The sequence below is a fragment of the Eurypyga helias genome, unplaced genomic scaffold, assembly GCF_000690775.1.
Source record: "Eurypyga helias isolate BGI_N326 unplaced genomic scaffold, ASM69077v1 scaffold692, whole genome shotgun sequence".
NCBI lineage: Eukaryota > Metazoa > Chordata > Aves > Eurypygiformes > Eurypygidae > Eurypyga > Eurypyga helias.
In genome coordinates this window covers 1-17,496 of record NW_010237586.1, presented here as the reverse complement: position 1 = coordinate 17,496, position 17,496 = coordinate 1, and the positions used below count along the sequence as shown (strand labels likewise).

The 17,496-nt window shown below is 44.4% G+C and overlaps 1 protein-coding gene across 1 annotated transcript; it reads left to right on the top strand.

The window, feature by feature from the left end:
• The first annotated feature begins 317 nt into the window (after positions 1 to 317).
• Positions 318 to 8,601, top strand: NSMCE2 (non-SMC element 2, MMS21 homolog (S. cerevisiae)). The gene is made up of 4 exons (XM_010147485.1): positions 318 to 324; positions 4,521 to 4,621; positions 4,946 to 5,052; positions 8,216 to 8,601. The coding sequence occupies exons 1-4, from the start codon at positions 318 to 320 to the stop codon at positions 8,397 to 8,399; spliced, it is 399 nt and encodes a 132-aa protein (XP_010145787.1). The 3' UTR covers positions 8,400 to 8,601.
• Positions 8,602 to 17,496: the final 8,895 nt, after the last annotated feature.

Here is a 17,496-nt window from a genome sequence, read left to right as displayed (position 1 = left end):
CTGGTCTTGACCCCCCGTGACTCTTGGACTACACATCTGGGATGTGATGAGGTCCTTCACCTCCCCCACCTTCCCTTACGTTCTGTGTCCTGCTGGCAGGAACACTGGGCATTTGACTCGCCCCTGTAACACTCATGTTCTTCTTGGAGCTCTCAGAGATGGGATTTTTCCCAGCCTGGATGAGTTGCTGTTATTTCTATAGTATGACAGACCCTCCTGGGAGCCAAGACGTTGTCTGTTTCGTGGCTCCGGCTTACGAAGACTCCATCCTGCATGCTTACCATTACCCTTTGGTTGCCGGGATTAGCGTTAGAGCGATGGCAGGTGAGAAGACACAACAGTGCAGCACAGGAGGAAAGAAATCAATTCAGTTTACACTGCAACACGTACGGCTCGCTCAGGGCCAGGCTAAGGCAAACTTCTCTGCCTTAGAGGAGCAGGAATTGGGCAAAGGACATTGTTGGCACTGGACGCAGGTCTGTCTGTCATAGAAGTGACAATGACAATGGAGAAGATCTTTCCTCTAGTGCTTTTTACTATGTATACTGTCCATGCTTAATATAATTGACTATATCCGTTAACGTCTCTGTGCTATGGTTTTCTTATTTTTAGAAGTTGGCTTAAAAGTTCTCACTCTGTCTCAGCAGAGTAGGTAAAAACTGAGCTAAGGCATATTAGTCACAATTTTATCAAGAGATGAAAGTGGTAGAGATATAAAGTACTAGCAGCTTTTAATTAAAACTGAATAAGTAAAAAACAGTTGGCAGTTGCAAAATTCATTATGGTGTGTTACCAAAAATAGATACCTTTATGAGAATGCAGTTTTATTACAACAGTGGGCACTAATTAGCTGTAAACATTGGTGCTGAGATAGCCAGATAGAAAATGTGTTACTAATGCTCATAACAGGTTTCAATTGGCTGGACTGGAAAACTAGAAACTCTTAACGCTCTTAAAACGTAATCTCTCAGACTACCAAAATAGATCTGTATGCTTCTGCTACTTAAGGCAACATCTGAATTTCAAGAACAATAACTTAGTGTTTTCTGCATCTGGTTTTAATTTGCAAGGAAAACTCAATTTTAGAAACATGTAACCTGACTTAGCTGAAATATGTATGGCCTATGTGTTTTTATTTCTTCTTTCTACAGAATAGTCAGACTTGCAAGTTAGAACCTCCGAACTTTTATACATTTCATGTGGTAAAAAATCCCTTTGACCTTCATAAAAAACATCTTCCAATATGAGTTTATAGATCTACGGTTTAGAGCATCTTACTGACCAGTTCTGGATGTTTGTCTGTCTTGCGTAATCTGCAAAATTTACTGTAATTGAAAAAAGTTATTTTCTTCTCTACTCCTGTAATCTAGAACATCAAGCAATAACAACAAATCTGTGGGTGGTTTATCTGATTTATGCTGATTTGCTATTGACATGTTTGAGGTATCCCTTGCATCATCCCAGTCTCGTATATTTATTATTAAAAATATTAGCTGCTTATGAAAAGGTAATATTTTAAATAATTATTCATTTATGCTGGGATAACCTCTTGAATCCAGGGCCCCACTTGGGTAGACTGTATATAAAATTATTGCAGATGAAGTGCAACACGAAGTGTTTAAGATAAACTTGCAGCAAGAGGACAATTTGAATCCAGGAAGAGTAATATATCCCACCTAGAAGGAGTGGGTCTGAATGTCTGGAATTTCAGCCATTGAACATGAGGCATCTAAATCACCTCCAGAGCCAGTATGAGACGGAGGTGAACCCAGGCTGTGATTAAGCTCACATAATTTATAGACCTGAGACCTTCAGGGGAGACTCAAGCAGCAGTACCCAAGCTTGAGCTCATATTTTCAAACTTGGCTGCATCAACACAGCCTCCTAAATTCTTGTGTCAGTACCTGAGTACAGGAGTGATGAGGGAAGCGGTGACTCCTTGGCAAAGTCAGGTGAACGCTTGTCCGGAAGAGGCTACTGACATGCCTCGGAGTGCTGAGCTTTAAAAGTAAAATCACAGGCACAAGCCCCACATTTTAAAATTTTACCCAGTGTCTTTGGTATCTACATATAATTGATTTAAAAAAAAAAACAAACCCATCCTTTGTAATCAATCACCTGTCCTGCATTTTGCCGGTATTGCTGCATTCTAACTTCATTGACTGACGTGATGTGCTGGTACACTGGGACGACATGGCAGGTTCAGGAGTTGAAACAGAAAAGTGGTTTTCCAGATGTTTTCATCAGGAAAGATTAGAGCTGCAGGATGTCAAACTTTGCAGATACGTGAATTCAGGAGAGTTCTGAATCTCTTGTTCTATGTTGGCGTTACTCATTGAAAAAAAAAATTAATGTTATTTAAATAAAGCAGCCCATGCAGAAGCTGGCACCTAACAATGTTTGGAATATTCTTTAGCCTTCAGTGGGATTTCACCCATTGCTTTGTATTTCAGAAGCTTCACTAAATAAAACCCACTTTGTCCCCAGAAAACTGTATTTTCTTCAGGATTCTATGTGTTTATGAGAGAGTAAACCTTATGTATGAACAATCTATGAATGCTATGTGACAGGTTTTCTTTTCTGAAAACTGGTAACTGATGCAAGTCTCTTTCTGATGTCAATACCATTCCAGTTTCGGTATTTACAGTTAAATTGTGCCCAGTTTTTCCTTCTGATTTGCCAGTGTTTACTTTTGTTAGGGGGTCATTATCTATAAAGTTATGTTAATGTTCTCGGTGTTGAAAGCCTTAAATTATTATTGAAATTGGACATGTGAGCTCCTTTTCCCCCTGCATCCACACCCTATTTACTGAGTGAGACTTACTAACAGAAACAGAAATACCCTTGATGCTTGCCTCAGTATTGCATAAGTACTTGCAGGAGTCCCTGGGTCAGAAACATTCCTGAGTGCTTGGAAAACTCTTTGTATATTGGAATGGAGACAAGGCCAAGCTCTGTTAAGTAGGAGGGAGAAATAATAGGCCCGGCGTATGGAGAGGTGCTGGGATGGAGCGATGGCTGCGATACCAATGCCAAGAGCACCTCAAGCAGAGATGTGCTTGCTCACATGGCAGCGTGCTCGGTCTAGGCTGTGTGTGAGAGGCTGTGATTGCTCCAAGAGTGATGTCTGCTCTTATCATCCGGAAGGGGATGGTATTAAACAGGCATGCAGGACTGACCATAAATTAGGAAACGCTGGTCCTTAACAGATGTGGAAGACTGAATACCAGGGATGCAAAAATGCAAAGATTGGCTGATAGTGCGCAATAGCAGCAAAAGGAACAAAGGCTGAGTCTTTGTAGAAGGCAAACTGTGAAGTAACCGAACCCTCCGTGTTCGCTTACGTTTCTCAAAGCCAGCGCAGGCACGGAAGGATTTCATCCTCTCCAAACCCTCTGTTGCTACACTGCAAACTAGCTAGTGCAGCTAGAGAGAAAAATGTTCTGTTCAGTCTGGGACACCTTGAGGACTACACCCCAGGGCACTGCTGCAAAAACATTGCAGAACTACCCCAAAGCAATGGAAAGTTGTGGCAGGTGTTGTTTGCTAGAATTACCAGATAAGATTTAAAGATAAACAAATGCATTCAACTGAAAGCCTGGATTCTCAACAACAGAGCAAAGTTAGGGACAGATAACACATGTACACCTTTAATAAGGTTATACTTCGCAATATATGTGCTCCTTAGCTGCTCCTGTGTCTCAGCGTTTGGCTCTGGCTAATTAGTTTCTTCATGGAAGCCTGGGCTGGCATGCCCCTGGGTACCCAGAGTGTCGTCTTCTGGTGAAGGTGGAGACCTGTATCTTCTCTAGCTCAAAAGTGGATTTCATCCTTTTTGTCTGCCCCTCATTCCCTGGCACTGGGCCATCAAGTGTTTTCTGGGTGATACCAGTATTTCATTCTGCCTCTCCTCCTTAAGGTTACTTCAGTAAGGTTTCTCAAGTAACGCTTTCTTGGCTTTTGTTTTTCACTAGTTGCAATCTTGTTAAAATGCAGTGGCATCACTTTACAAATGGTGCATTATGATAAATAGTACAAATTCCTTTCAAAGTCCTGTGTGTACAGGCTGTTTAGCAAGCCCATTGATGACAGTCAGACACAAACTGGCCTTGAGGGTACTGCCAAATCAGCAGGAGCTCCACCTCGTCCTTTGTTAGGTTCTGGGGACTCATCTGCATGTTGCTGGGTTTTGGTGAACTTGAACAGGGATTACCACAGGCTCTGCATACGTTCAGGCCAGCTTGCCTTCCTTCCCAGCCCTCCTTTCCAGCGTTGGCTATAAGTAGCTGCACACACACACACAAAGTGGCTACCATTTAAAAATCCACATTTTCTAACAGAGACCATCATACAGTATTTTTTGCAGGATCCTGTTCAGGGAGTGGTACAAAAATACGTTGTGGTATGTTAGATGTCACTGTGAGGGAATGCTTGGCAAACGCTGGATTTTATTTGCTTATTTTAAGTATTGGCTATCTATATTAAATATTAAATGAAAATTGTCTTGTTTCCTCTTATAGTTTGTCATCAATCAGATAATGATAATGAGGCCATTGAACAAATCGATGAAGATATAGCCGTGACTCAGAGTCAGATGAACTTTATTTGTCCCATTACACAGGTATGCTGTCACTGCTACTGTAATCGATTGGGAAATAGTTATTTCATATCCCTCACTGGATTGTTTATTACAAGTCCGCAATACTTGTTAAAAATCAGGTGGTATAACTTACAAACATTACCAGAGAAAAGCAGTATTGCTTGGGAAAAAATAAACCCCACGCAAGTAAGAATGCAGTTTACCACGCAGGACCTGACCCTGTAATTTCAGTGGAATGCCACGTGTGAATGGCAGACACACTTCCTGCTGGTTTACGTGGAATCTCCTAAGAAGCACTCTCCTGGGCATTATCAGTTCCTGTAAATGACACCTTATTGATTGCAGATGGAAATGAAGAGGCCGGTTCGAAACAAAGTCTGTGGACATACTTACGATGAAGACGCCATTCTGAAAATTATCCAGACTCGAAAGCAGCAAAAGAAAAAAGTCCGGTAAGCTTACAAGGATGTGTGGAAAAGCTATTTGCTTTGCTGTGTAAGTGGAATTTTACTCCACTTGTTCTAGGAAATGTATTTGGATTGGCAAGGCTGCAGGAAGTAATTCTTCAGGATCTGCCCAAGTTGCAGTCTCCTCATTAGTACTGCACACGTGAAGGAGCTTTTCTTTGTAATGAAAACAGTCCGTGAGGAAATACTCCGGAAGTGTGGGGGGAAGTTACAGCTACTCGTGGTACCTGCACAACGGAAGCAAAGGGGTTTCGTGTAGCTATGAACAACAAAGAGAAGCTTTCTAAAACTTAGTTGCTCGTTTTGCTCCCGCTGCTTTGTTTAGCAAGCCGCGAAGTCAGTGGAAAAAAATAAACGTCGTCTCCTCTGCGCACCTTCTCCTGCAGTTTTATTCCAGCACAACTGAGAAGTATTAAAACACTTAAATGAGTGGTAAAGTGAGAAATATTAAACCACAAATTTTTAGGTAGGACAGCGTTTAAGAATGGTGAGACAGAGCTTTAAGGATGATCAGAGACGGTTGTGCAGTTCCTACTGCGACGCAATTAAATCATTTTTACTATATATCCTTAAAGCAGCCTGCCATTTTCCACATACTGTTTTAAATGAAAAGATGTAACAGTTGCATTTTTAAACCTGAAGTTCTGCCTGGTAAGTTTCAAATTCAGGGTGATTTTGATTAAAAAAAAAAAAAAAAGAATAGGGGCTCAAACCCTTTTTGGAGCATGTTTAGAGGACATATCATTTCATCATTAATTTCACGTTTTTTTTTTTACACCATATATGCTGGAGCCTCATGCTTTGGGGTTGATGACCTCATGGAAACTCACCAGTCAGGGGCTTTTTAATGAATGTGCCATTTGCACGTGCACAGGAAGGCCTGGCAGAGACTTGCAACCTGATTTCCCCAAAGATAATGCCACAGGCAGCTGACTTCTGCCATCCGTCGCTTTTTCCTTTCCGGTAGACTCTGCATACCCCGCCATGGGGACCCAAAGGTGGAGCGGGACCTCTTACTGCACGTGCCTTCCCGGCTACAGGGCAGCACTGCTGTGAAATCCAGCATCGACTGGGGTGTCCAGCCACTGCCTTAGTGTCAAGACAGCAAGAACAAGAAGATGGAAGGACTTTGCCTGTGTTATTAGGTGTAGGGAGGAAAGGGAGTGGGTGCAGTATCCTGGGAATAACAACAAAACCAGTCACATGGATGGGTAGAAACTTGGCTGGAAATATGAACGGGAGTTGGGAAATAGCTCACAGGTTGGCGAGAAGAAAGTGAGTGTTCTGGAGGATAGGGAAAGCCCCAACCATGCCAAAAATACCTTCTGCAATACGGAACTGACTTTAGGGTGTGCATATCTAAGTATTTCTCGGTGGTGTTTAATCCGTCAGGAAAATGTCGTGGTAGTAGAGATTGTTGTGGTGGATCAAAAGTTTCAGCACTGCAGAAAAACTGATCAGGTCACATGACTGAATTTTGTTTACCTTTTAAGAAATTAAAGACAGAGAAATTCTATAGTAAAAAGAAAAATCATGTAAGTTGTACAACACTCAGCTTTAACTGAAGTTATTTGTGCAGTCTGAATACTGGCAGTTCTTAAGCTTTTAGCTTGCAACCTTACCATTTTTACAGTAGTTATTCCAGTAGGACAGAAAGCACACACAGAGCTCGACTTCACTGTAGCTCAATTAAGAAAGACTACTTGTTTTTCTCTGCCCAGTCTCACTGATCTGCTGCAATTTTAACCTTTCTCGTGAAAATGCAGTCAGTTTTGCAAAACCGTAGTCTGCTGTGGTGGGAAGACAGGCCAGCTGATGCAAGGGGTTCCCCATTTGAGTACCCCATTCTCGTGGTGTTGCTGCTCGACTGCTCCCACCCGCAGCACTCAAGTGGAAGCAAGTGTCTTGATGGAGGGGTTTGTGGCTAGGGGGATCCCCTCTATCCTGGCTCTGAAGTCAAAGCTGTTGCTCACTGGAGTTACGGAAGTGGCCGTTCCTCACACATACGTTTCAGTTCGAATCCATGGGATCCCTCCGGTGCGCTTGGCAGCACGCTTGCGGAGCGGCAGCTCTTTGGCTGACGTACGCACAGCCACCGGGTTTGTGCCCATAGACTTGCCATAGGCTGCCTTAGGCAACTCTTACGTATCTTGCTTTGCTCACTATTTTCCACTGCCTGGAAGGACATACTAATACTTTATGCTTACAGGAAATGTGAGAAGCTTTCTGAGCACTTGTTATTCATTAATCTGGCAAGCTATTGCTCTAATAAGGCGATAAATGGGAAAACTGAGGCACAGACCAATTAAGTGACTTATCCATGACAAACACAGTGAGCTGTGGGCAGATCTGAAGTAAAAGTTTCGAGTACTGAGTGCAAATAAGTTCAGTGCCTCAGACAAAAGTTACTCCTAAGAGAGGAAAAATTCAGGAAAAGTGTCATTTCTGACTACGTCTGTGCGTGTTTGGGCCACTGCCAAAAGAAAATGACCTTTGGGCCTTGAGTATCTTTCACCCTGCCATCTTTATCTGGCTGTTTCAAGTAGCTGTAAGACATTTTGTGTTTGATTATCTTTTAGAGGCTGTTAATTTCACCCCATCTCTCCTTTCGGTGCTTTCTCAGTTCATAAAAGGCCAAGTAAATTTTAACACTACTAAAGAGTCCACTGATTGCCCAGTTAGCCTTTGCAAGTCACAGTCTCTCTATTTCCCTAGAAATTAGTTTTCCTGTTTATCTGTCACTGAAGATTATACTCCTCCACTGCAAATTAATAAGGGAAGAGGTAGTTTCCTGCAGTTTGCAGAGGACTGCAGAGAGAGAAGGCAGCACAGAAGGATGTCCGTGCAATGCTAGTGTCATTACTGATGCAGGCAGCTTGAGTACATGAAGCAAGAGAGTGATCTACAGGTGAGAGGCTCAGTCTCTCGCTGTGTTCCTTCCTTCCTTCAGCTGTTAATTCCCACCCGTTTAGATAAGTGGATTTATTTTTCCCCACAGAGAGCTGGTGAAGAGCAAGAGAGGTAGCAAGGAGCTGACAGAGAGAGGGAATCCCAGATAAATACAATAAACTGGCTGATGTTCTATAAAAGCCTATATCTGACAAATATGATTCTTCCAATTTAATGGAGTCTCTTTTCTTTTTAACAGATGCCCTAAAATTGGCTGTAGCCATGCTGATGTAAAAGGATCGGATCTTGTGCCAGATGAAGCACTTAAAAGAGCGATTGACAGTCAGAATAAACAAAGCTGGTCAACACTGGAGAAGTCAGCTGGATACCCTGCTGCCACAAAGAAAATTTGTTATGAGAGGTCTTGTGAGATAAGCTGCTGATTGTAAGTAGGTTGTGTAACTGATTGTTATTTAAAGTGTTTCATTTATAGGCAAAGTTGAAGGTCTCAGCTGTAACTGAAAGCATTTTTTAAACTGCCGAATATGAGGAATTCCAGTTTAACTTGTTTGGTTTTTTTAACCTTCCCGCAGTTCTAAAAGCTTGCATTTGATAAATAAAACGTGTTTTGCAGCACTTAGCCTTCCTTATCTGTGTCCTAATTTTTTCAGCATATTAGAGATGCAGATTCTGCCAGCATGTAACAGCGAGAGTTTTGCTCAGTATTGCAGACAGTTCTGTTACTGCCTCTGTAACTGCTGGGATTACTCGGAGAAGGGCACTCTGACCGCGGGTTTACCCAAGACATATGCCCTGCCTGGGAGCACGTCCATGTTTTAATACAAAGCTCAGGAAACCTTAATAGACCTTAATTTGCAGGAAGTGCTGCATATCTATACCTTGCGTGTGGACACACAAAATTACCACTCGGCTTTGAGGATCTTGGCCTTGTTTTTATAATTTTTGAACACTCTGCCCTAACTTAGGCTTTTCTTTTGACGTTCAGAAGCTTTTATTCCAGGCGTTTGGAAGTCCCAGAGGGCTTTACCTTAATACTCTAGGTTAGGAGACTGCAGTTAGTTACACATGTATTGCAATAACCAATTTGTACATAATACAAATATATTGTAACCATAAGCTTTGAATTGAAAAGCAGTTAATCTCATTTTATATAAGCCTCAGGTATCTATGAATTTGGGCACAGATCCAAAAAAGGACTTAAACTTTGTGACACTCTGTATTTATTACCTCAATCGCTCTGAAACAGCATATATTAATAGAAATAGCCATCGGTAAAAGGAGCTGCCTTGGTGGTCAGGTGGCAATTATCTCCTGGCATATGTGAAGCAGAAAACAGGTTTCTTTGAGCTTTGGGATCCTTAGTGGGTTAGATGGTGTTTTCCTATGTCATTTTTCTGAATTTACAATCTGTCATTCAGTGTAAAACGTAGCTAAGGTACCTAAATGCTAAGCTTTTCACTCTGGGTTACTGTTTGCTGACAGCTTCCCTTCCGTTGACCATTATTAACCCCAGCTGCACTCCGGAGTGCAAACCACTTCAAACTGAAATTGTTATTTTGTAATTGAAGAATATTAATTTGCAAGCTGATTTCACAGCTGAAAAAGGGAACTGACCCATTATTATTTGCACTGAGCTTTTGTGTTCAAAACACTCCATGGGAATTAGCTGGGTAGTTTTCATAATGTGGTCTAACCCCAAAGGCCCATCTTTTCAAAACCAGCGGTGATCACGAGTGCTTCTGCCAGTGGAAGCCCAGCCGAAGTAGCTGAAAGAGACTGGGGAGTGTTGAGCAGCATGTACTTTGGTGTTTTTATGTGTAAAACCCAGGTCCCTTATAAGACATCCGCGGTCTCAAATCTATAGGGTTTAAGATGGGTCACCATTTTTCAGCTAAATACCACAAGGGAGGATGTAAAAAGCAGTGTGGGGGGGGGAACATCCTAAACTATCCATAGCTTTTTGTTTCATCTTTTTGTGGTTAGACTTGCTCCAGCACCATCGATAAGCAGAACTCTCAGAAACAGAAACTTGCGTTGGTTAAACAATCTCTGCTGTCTCTGGCAGAGGTGCATTAACATTGTCCTCATGGATCTCATTCAGCCCCTCTGGTAATCAGTCTCACAGGTTTTCAGGTGCAAAGATGTACATACATTTTACATGGCCACAGTGTCGCACCTCAAATTTAGTTTTGTGTAGGTGTCTGGATGCCTGAGTGTGCCTTCCAGTAACACGCAACATTACAAACACTAAAAGTACCCCCAGATTAATTTGTAGTATCACGAAATTGGTGGCAGCAGTTTGGTTTTTTCTAGCTGCAGCGTTTGTCCCAGTCTACCCTTAGATAGCTGCAGTTCCTGGTACGGTCACTACCCTCATGTTCCAGTGAGTAATGCTGTAAGGGAGATTGCTGTCTTGGTTACACCTTGTTGTACGTTGAGAGAGGCTTGACCCACAGCAGCGCTGGTGGCCCCAGGGGAAGCTGCACTCAGTCTGTCCCTGTGTTAGCTAATCCCCAGGTAATAATGCCAACTGCCTGCTTACGATGATGCAGCTGGGAGAAAAAAACAAATCTGAAGCAACACTTTAAATGAAGAGAACAAATAGTCAAGCACTCACTTATTGCCACTCTAAGTGGAAAGGTATTTTTGAATGTTCACATTCTTGCTTCAAAATACATCATCTTCCCTCTCTCCTTGGCCAGTCTGAGCCAGGCAGCATCGGTGAATCAGAGAGCCTGAACAGCAAGTGCAGGTGCAGCCTAAATGCTGAAATCCTTCTCGGTCTTCAGCCGAAAGAAGTGGAGTGATTTTTGGCAGCACTTAACCTGCTTAGCTTTAATGACAATCACACATGAGGTGAAGAGGTGTGTGTCTTTAAACGGAGGTAGGTTTCTTTCATTTATCGTCGGAGACACCTCGTTTCAGATATGGCCACAGCCATATTATCCAGGCGCTGATGCCGGACTGATGATGGGAGTACTTCAGTCCCATCAAAATCAGTGATGCATCGCACAGATCCGACTGCTAGAGAAAACTGCCTGTATTTACTGAAATCAAGGAAGTTCTCCCCAAAATATTTGATATTTCTGAACTTAAGCTGTATTATAACATCCAAGGAATTATAGTACGATGAGTGAAGTTTTTTCTTCTCTGAACTTGAAATTTGAGCCATCCTGTTAATTTTTCATGGCTGCTTCTCTCTTGTTGCTGGTTCTTACAAGTAATTTTCCTCCTGAACCTGAAAGATTACGGGCTTGGTCATCACCGTGAGTTGCAGCCAGCACTTTACTAGGTGGAAGGACAGCGTAGCCTTGGCAATTGGGAAAGGCTTCTGTGCCTGTCAACTGACCTGGTGGAAGTTATAAACCACTGCTGATTCATTGGGGTGGCTGTAGTTCTTGGCAGCTCTTTGTTCTTTCATTTAGGGAGTTTGGGGGTGATTAGGCAGTTGTGACCTCTGTGTTCCTACCTGTCCCATGTCCCCCATAAGCTCTGCTCTAGGGAAAAGTAGCTTGAAAGAGTTAAAGAATGAAAATAAGTGTCTGTGATGAATAAGCTGATCTGTATGATTCACAGACGTGGAAACTCAACAGCAGTTAAACCTTCAAATCTTAATCTGTTTTGGCTATAAGATATCATATGTAAACAGACATATGTTAACAGTTCACAGGGTAATTTGTGTCTCATTGTTTGACGTCAGAAATTTTGCAACGATATTTTAGGAAAGAAACTCAGAGGTGAGCTCAGAGGTGAGGTGAGTTTTTTGTTCTTTTCCATAAGAGCTGCTTTACAAACACAGCAAACCTCAGTGTGGCTGGTATGGGTCTGTCACTGAAACCTGGTGAGAAGCTGTCTCTGCCAGAGAACAGAAGTTTCACGTAGTATTTTGGTGATTAAAGAAACTTCCAGTCAAACATTAAAATAGAGGCAAGAGATCTCTATATGCAACAGCTTTCAGTGGTACCCTGAGGCAGGAGCCACTAACACAGCTCTCTCACTTGACCAGATTTTCCCCATGAAGCAGAATTCTCCATTTTACAGCTAGGGACTCTGAAGGTTTCAAATCAGCGGAGCCACGACGTGTAAAGATAAAAACTAATCAGGCAGGCGTCTCATGGAAGACTTAGCACACTTGCGCTAAAAGGAGCGCACATTCCTCTGAATCAAGGACATATTCATCGTTACTGCTCCGGAGCGATGATCTTATTCATTCTAGAAGAATCAAAGAGACGAGGCTAAGTCAGTGCTCCCTTGAGAAATACCCGGAGCAAAAGCAGGGGCTGCAGGAAGTGATACCGATGACTCAACCGCCAAGGCCAACACGCTGCCTTATTTTAGACAATGTCCTCTTGGACATACTCATGTTTCCTCATGAGTGGCTGATGACAAAGGTCTCACCTACCTGTGGTCACAAGTACCTCATGACGTTTTTCTCAGGAATAGCTTTAGTATTGTGGCCAAAACTAGCTTAGAATTCACTGTGCAACTTGAGTAACTTCCACTGCCGTTTCAAGTGAATATTAATCTCCACCTTCCCTGGTGATCTCCATGTATGGATCCTGAGGTACTGCGTGGTGCATTAACTGGGAATTTCCATGTGGGTAGTGCTCTGTTACACAGTGCAGGAGATGCACCTAGGAAAGGAGCTTCCTGGAGTGGAAAATGTTAGAATATCCCAAGGACAGATCTTCCTTTCACTTGCTACAGCCAAAGCCTTAAGCTGATGGCTCCCTACTACAAGTACAGGCTAGTGCTGACTACAAATTGCAAGTCTTCCATAAATAATGATTTATTTTCTGCTCATAAAGTACTTACTGTTAATACATACTATTTCGAACACACAACATGGTCACAGCAGTGCTCAGAGGAAAATCCGATGTGTAGGTGCCAGCGGATTCTAGGCTGCCAGCCAGTAACTATAAGAAGCAAAAAACACTGGATTGATTGTTAAGCAAGTAAAATTCTGGGGTGCTTGTACATCGTACAGGAGGTACCCAGGTATGTGCTTAGCCTCTTGATGCGTGAGTAATCTCAGCGACATAACAGGACTGCAGCAACGTACAGAAAACGCAGTGTTTCAGCCGTTCAGAATGCTGCAGAAAACGCTGCGGTGGGCTGAGAAGAGAGCCTGCCTCACTCGCCCGTTCTGATGTTCGCCCAGACCCGAAGACAGCCTGAAAGCACGCACATGAATTGAATTGCATGGGAAGCTTACCAAAGGAAGTGTTTGCTTGTAAACTCGGTATGAATAGGATCTTCTCTGACCGCAAGGGAAATGGAGAGACACTCATTCACTGTCCGCTTGTGCAATCAACTTCTGAAGTAAAAACAGGATTTGAGGTTTAAAACCTGAACCTTCACACGTCTTTCAAGCAACAGAAGAAGCCTTCATGCTCTTCAGTCCGCGAAGGAACAAAGTCAGGAGGTGCTGCTCATGAGACTCCTTGGATTTGATAACAACTGGCTTATCAAAAGGGTATTATTTAGGGCTCCTTGCAACAGCAACCCTCAGAGCAGCTTCTGTGCGGGCTTGAGGGGAGACATCTGAACACCATTACACTGCGCTTCTTTTGATGTCACTATGTGCTCATCATGTGTTTTATATCTTAACAGGGAATCTGCCGTCAAGTTCCACAGTGCCTAAGGATTTTTTTTTTTCCTGCTATAAAAAGCATCATTACTTTTAAGTTCTTTATCACCTGGCCACACAATCACTCTTTGAGCTCTGTCTGTGCAGGGTGATTCTCTACACCAGTAGGTTATGGATGACCTGCTGGTTTTAAATTGCTGGCTTTCAACCTACCAGTAGCTTAAGCTTCATTACAGGGCTTGAGATAACTTGTAAAATAAAGGTACTTATTTTTCATCGTTTGCCTGATAGTTTAACATTAGTATTTGTGTGTTACACCTCTCTCATCCGATGACTAAAATAATGACGTTTTAATTTCTTCCCATCGCAAGCAGCCAGTTTATTTATAAGTGGCCTAATCTAATAGAGATTTACGCTGTGTATCCCATGAGACATATTATCAAAGTTACCAGACCTGTCCCAAGCACTTGGGAAGTGGGGAGATGGTTACACAATTTTCATTGCCTCTGGCTGTTCTAGTTAACGAAGATAAAGGGTCAGAGAACTGGAGCAGCGGAGATAATTTTGTGAGCATCTAAGGAAAAGCAGCTGATCAGGTGAGCGTAGGCACTGGCTGAGGGTGAGACAGGTAGACACTTGGATACCACGTAACAAAAATCCCCTGAAAAAAAGAACATGCCAGAAAAAGGGAATGTCGACTCTGGATTTTTAAATCTTCATCTAGCAGATGCAATAGTGCTGCTTGTCTGTTTTAATAAAGAGAAAAATGTATACAAAGAGCGACACTCAGCTTGCCACAGCTCTGGCAAACCTGTGCTGGGCAAGACCCTTCCCTCTGATGGGATGTGCCAGATCTGTGATACGCATCCCACGGGATCTTGGTTCTGCTCCAGTCCCAGCGCCTCGCCTAGCAGCTGGGACTCCAGGAAGAGAGTTGGTGAGCAATCCTGCTTGCTTTCACCATCCTTTTCCAAGGCAGGACCTACTTTTTGTAATGATTTTGTAACGTCCTTTGACTGGAGCTCCTCAGACTTCCTAAGCATTTGGAAGGTGCCTGTTGCACACAGTTGTCCTTCACCAAGCACAAAGACTACTGATCTGTACTCCCAAAACACACCCCTGCCCCACCTTGCTGGTACGGGGCCCCTGTCAGAGCATCCAAGGACGGGTGTTTGGTTCCTCATAGTTTGCTGGCTCACAGTGGTGCATTTTTCCATAACTCGGGTAGCAGGATTCATCCATGGAGTCAACGTCTTATCCCAAAGTTAGGTCTAAAAGTGTAATTCTGCACTGATCAGTGCTCCACAGTGGTTTACAGTGCTGTCCGTTGGAGATGTGTAACACTGCCTTGGTTCATTTGGAAGGGCTGTAAATGGGAATTGCAGCTGGGAATTGCAGTGTGCTATATTCATCTCGTGTGCTAAGCAGGTAGCCCCCAAAAAGTCATTTTGGGGAGAAGAGGAATGATGAAGGCTTGTGCCTTCATATAGAAGGAAGATCCCCACTGGCTTTTGATTTCAGGAGACTAATGCAGGAGATATGCCTGGATGCTTAAAAACCTGCGTTGTCATGCAGTGAACAGGAGACCGCTATGGCAAGTGTGGTAGCCCCATATTCTGCAAAAAACTGCTGACACTGGAATGATGCAACAGTTCTGTTCTTCACAAACCTCTCCCTGGAGTTCCTCCTGTCCTCTGCACTGGTTCCTAACCAGCCAGGCTTGCATGTAAGCACTGATGGAGACGGGTAGGGAGGGCAAGTTTCAACCCTTCGAGAAGCACTGTACCATGCAGGTCACCAGGCACCATCCTTGGCATCCCTTTGTTTTGCATTTTGGGGATCAGCCAGAATTAGAAAAAAACAGACTGGGAATCACTTCTCTGCTCTGCATGTTGGAATGAGTTTGGTGGGTACGGAGAGGAGTCTGGATGTGGACCCTTTCTCATGATCTGTACCTAAAACATAAGGCTAAGGTAGTGAGCATTATTAATTTGGTTAATAATTGGTACTTTATTCATTACATTAATGCTTTGAGCACCTGAAGGCGTGCCAGACACCGTAAAGAAGCAATAGAGGTTTCCTGCTGTCGAGAAGTGCCCCCGTTTTGTTGACACGTGGGAGATGAAAGCTTGGGTTCATCTCATCCACGTGTGAACAACCGAGGTGTGGTCGGTACGGTCAGCTGGGAGAGGGCACCCAGCAGCACTTAGGGGATGAATTGCCCAGGGTTATCTTCTCCTGGTCCTGGGGGATTGCACGCCCCGTCTGTGCTCCAGTTTGCGGGGACAGCCCCACAGAGCGTGCAGTCTGGGGGAGCCCTGTGGGAAGAGGCTGCCCCGACAGCAGGAGCCTTGTGGGGTGCGATGCTGCGTGTACCTCTGCGCTCTGCTCTCCTCTCACAGCCCAGATGGTTTTTTGGGGGGACAGGATGACAAGGGGTAGCTTTATGCCCTTCTTAAGTACCAGTGGGTGCCATCCTCCCTTTGGCTGCCAGTAGCCCAAACCAAGCCCTGTGCTGGTGCTGGTGGCACAGGGCCAGCGTGAGGTGACCAGCTGTGGACTCCAAGTGTCTTTAAACGGGTGGGAGTCCGGGAAGGTGAAGGATATGGCTTCCAGCAGTAGGTGTGAATGGGTCCTCGGGACAGCCCTTCTCCTCAGCAGGGACAGTGAGCTGGCACAGGAGCTGGGAGACGGCGATCTTCGGAGGGTGAGGATGGACGGCACGCACGTACCCCACGTGCACCGTGTGGTTTGCACACTGACATCTTCCCTCCTGCTCCCACCGCAGCTCAGTCTGCGAGCTGCAGCGGATGCTGTGACACAGTAATAGTGCCCGTGAGTACCTTCGCGTGGGTCCATTGCTATTTTGATGTGTCTACACCCTTCCTCTGCCCCCAAAAGCACTGACACCCCCCACCTCATGCTATACAGCAGCCCACACATGCAGCATCCTACCAGCTAAATTCACCCGGCAGCGGCATCCCAGGCATCGACTTCCAGGAAGGGAAAAGTAAAACAAAGGTCTGACGGATACTCCCGCGTGTTTTACCTATGAAGGGGACGAAATAAAATAGCGTGCTGCGACGGTTGTGGTGAATCGCCCAGAAACAATCTGCAGACATTAACGGAATTGTATTTCTGGGGAAAGAAAAAAAAAAAAGGAAAATGCAGGCCCTGGGATATCCCTTTATGGCATATGGATTTTGTGTTTAAATGCATTAATGGGACTGCTATGCTATGAGTCACCCCGCACAAGAGTTTCATGTGTTTCTTAAAATACACCAGAAGTGGCTGAAGGCATGCACGGGTTTGCCGTGCAGATATCTGCCCGGAATCCGAGCCAGTACCTGCCCGCGTGGCATCACCGGCCCCAGCGCTGGGGCGGCCCGTGCTGGGCCCTCCCCGCTGCTTCAACAGACCGGGAACCCGAAAGGGGGTACGAATTGATCCAACGGAATAAAAATAACGCAGGCTGCCTGTGTTATTGGGGAAGGCTCAGCACTGAATTACAGAAAATTAGCATATATGTAAACAGGAGAGCTGGAGTTTCCTTCTGAAGCACTCTCGTCAAAACTACAGCTGTCTGCATTTTTTCCAGGGATGATTTGTCATCTGGTTTTTCCCCTCGTTTTTCTTCCCGTTTACTAACAGTCCTGGCTGCAAAGCGACGTACTACTCCCTCAAACCCACGCGCCGGTGGTGGCTGAGCTCGACCCTCTGCTCCCTCCGCCGCCGGCTGCTCCTTCCGCCCCGCTCCATCCCTTTTTCGGGAGCGTTTTCACACGGGAAACACCCGACGCGAAGTGTTTCTGACGGTGCACGTTAAGCCCACGCTGGTAAAGACACCAACGGCGTCGTCACGGCGGGATGAAGGACTTGTGTCCAGCAAGAATTAGGGTTGGGGCGAACTTGCGAGGGGCGAACCCCCA

Bases quoted from the DNA above. Each gene is read 5' to 3' on its own strand.
- NSMCE2 (XM_010147485.1), top strand. The intron at 4,622-4,945 runs GTATGCTGTCAC...TATTGATTGCAG, and splicing joins TTATTTGTCCCATTACACAG to ATGGAAATGAAGAGGCCGGT. The intron at 5,053-8,215 runs GTAAGCTTACAA...TCTTTTTAACAG, and splicing joins CAGCAAAAGAAAAAAGTCCG to ATGCCCTAAAATTGGCTGTA.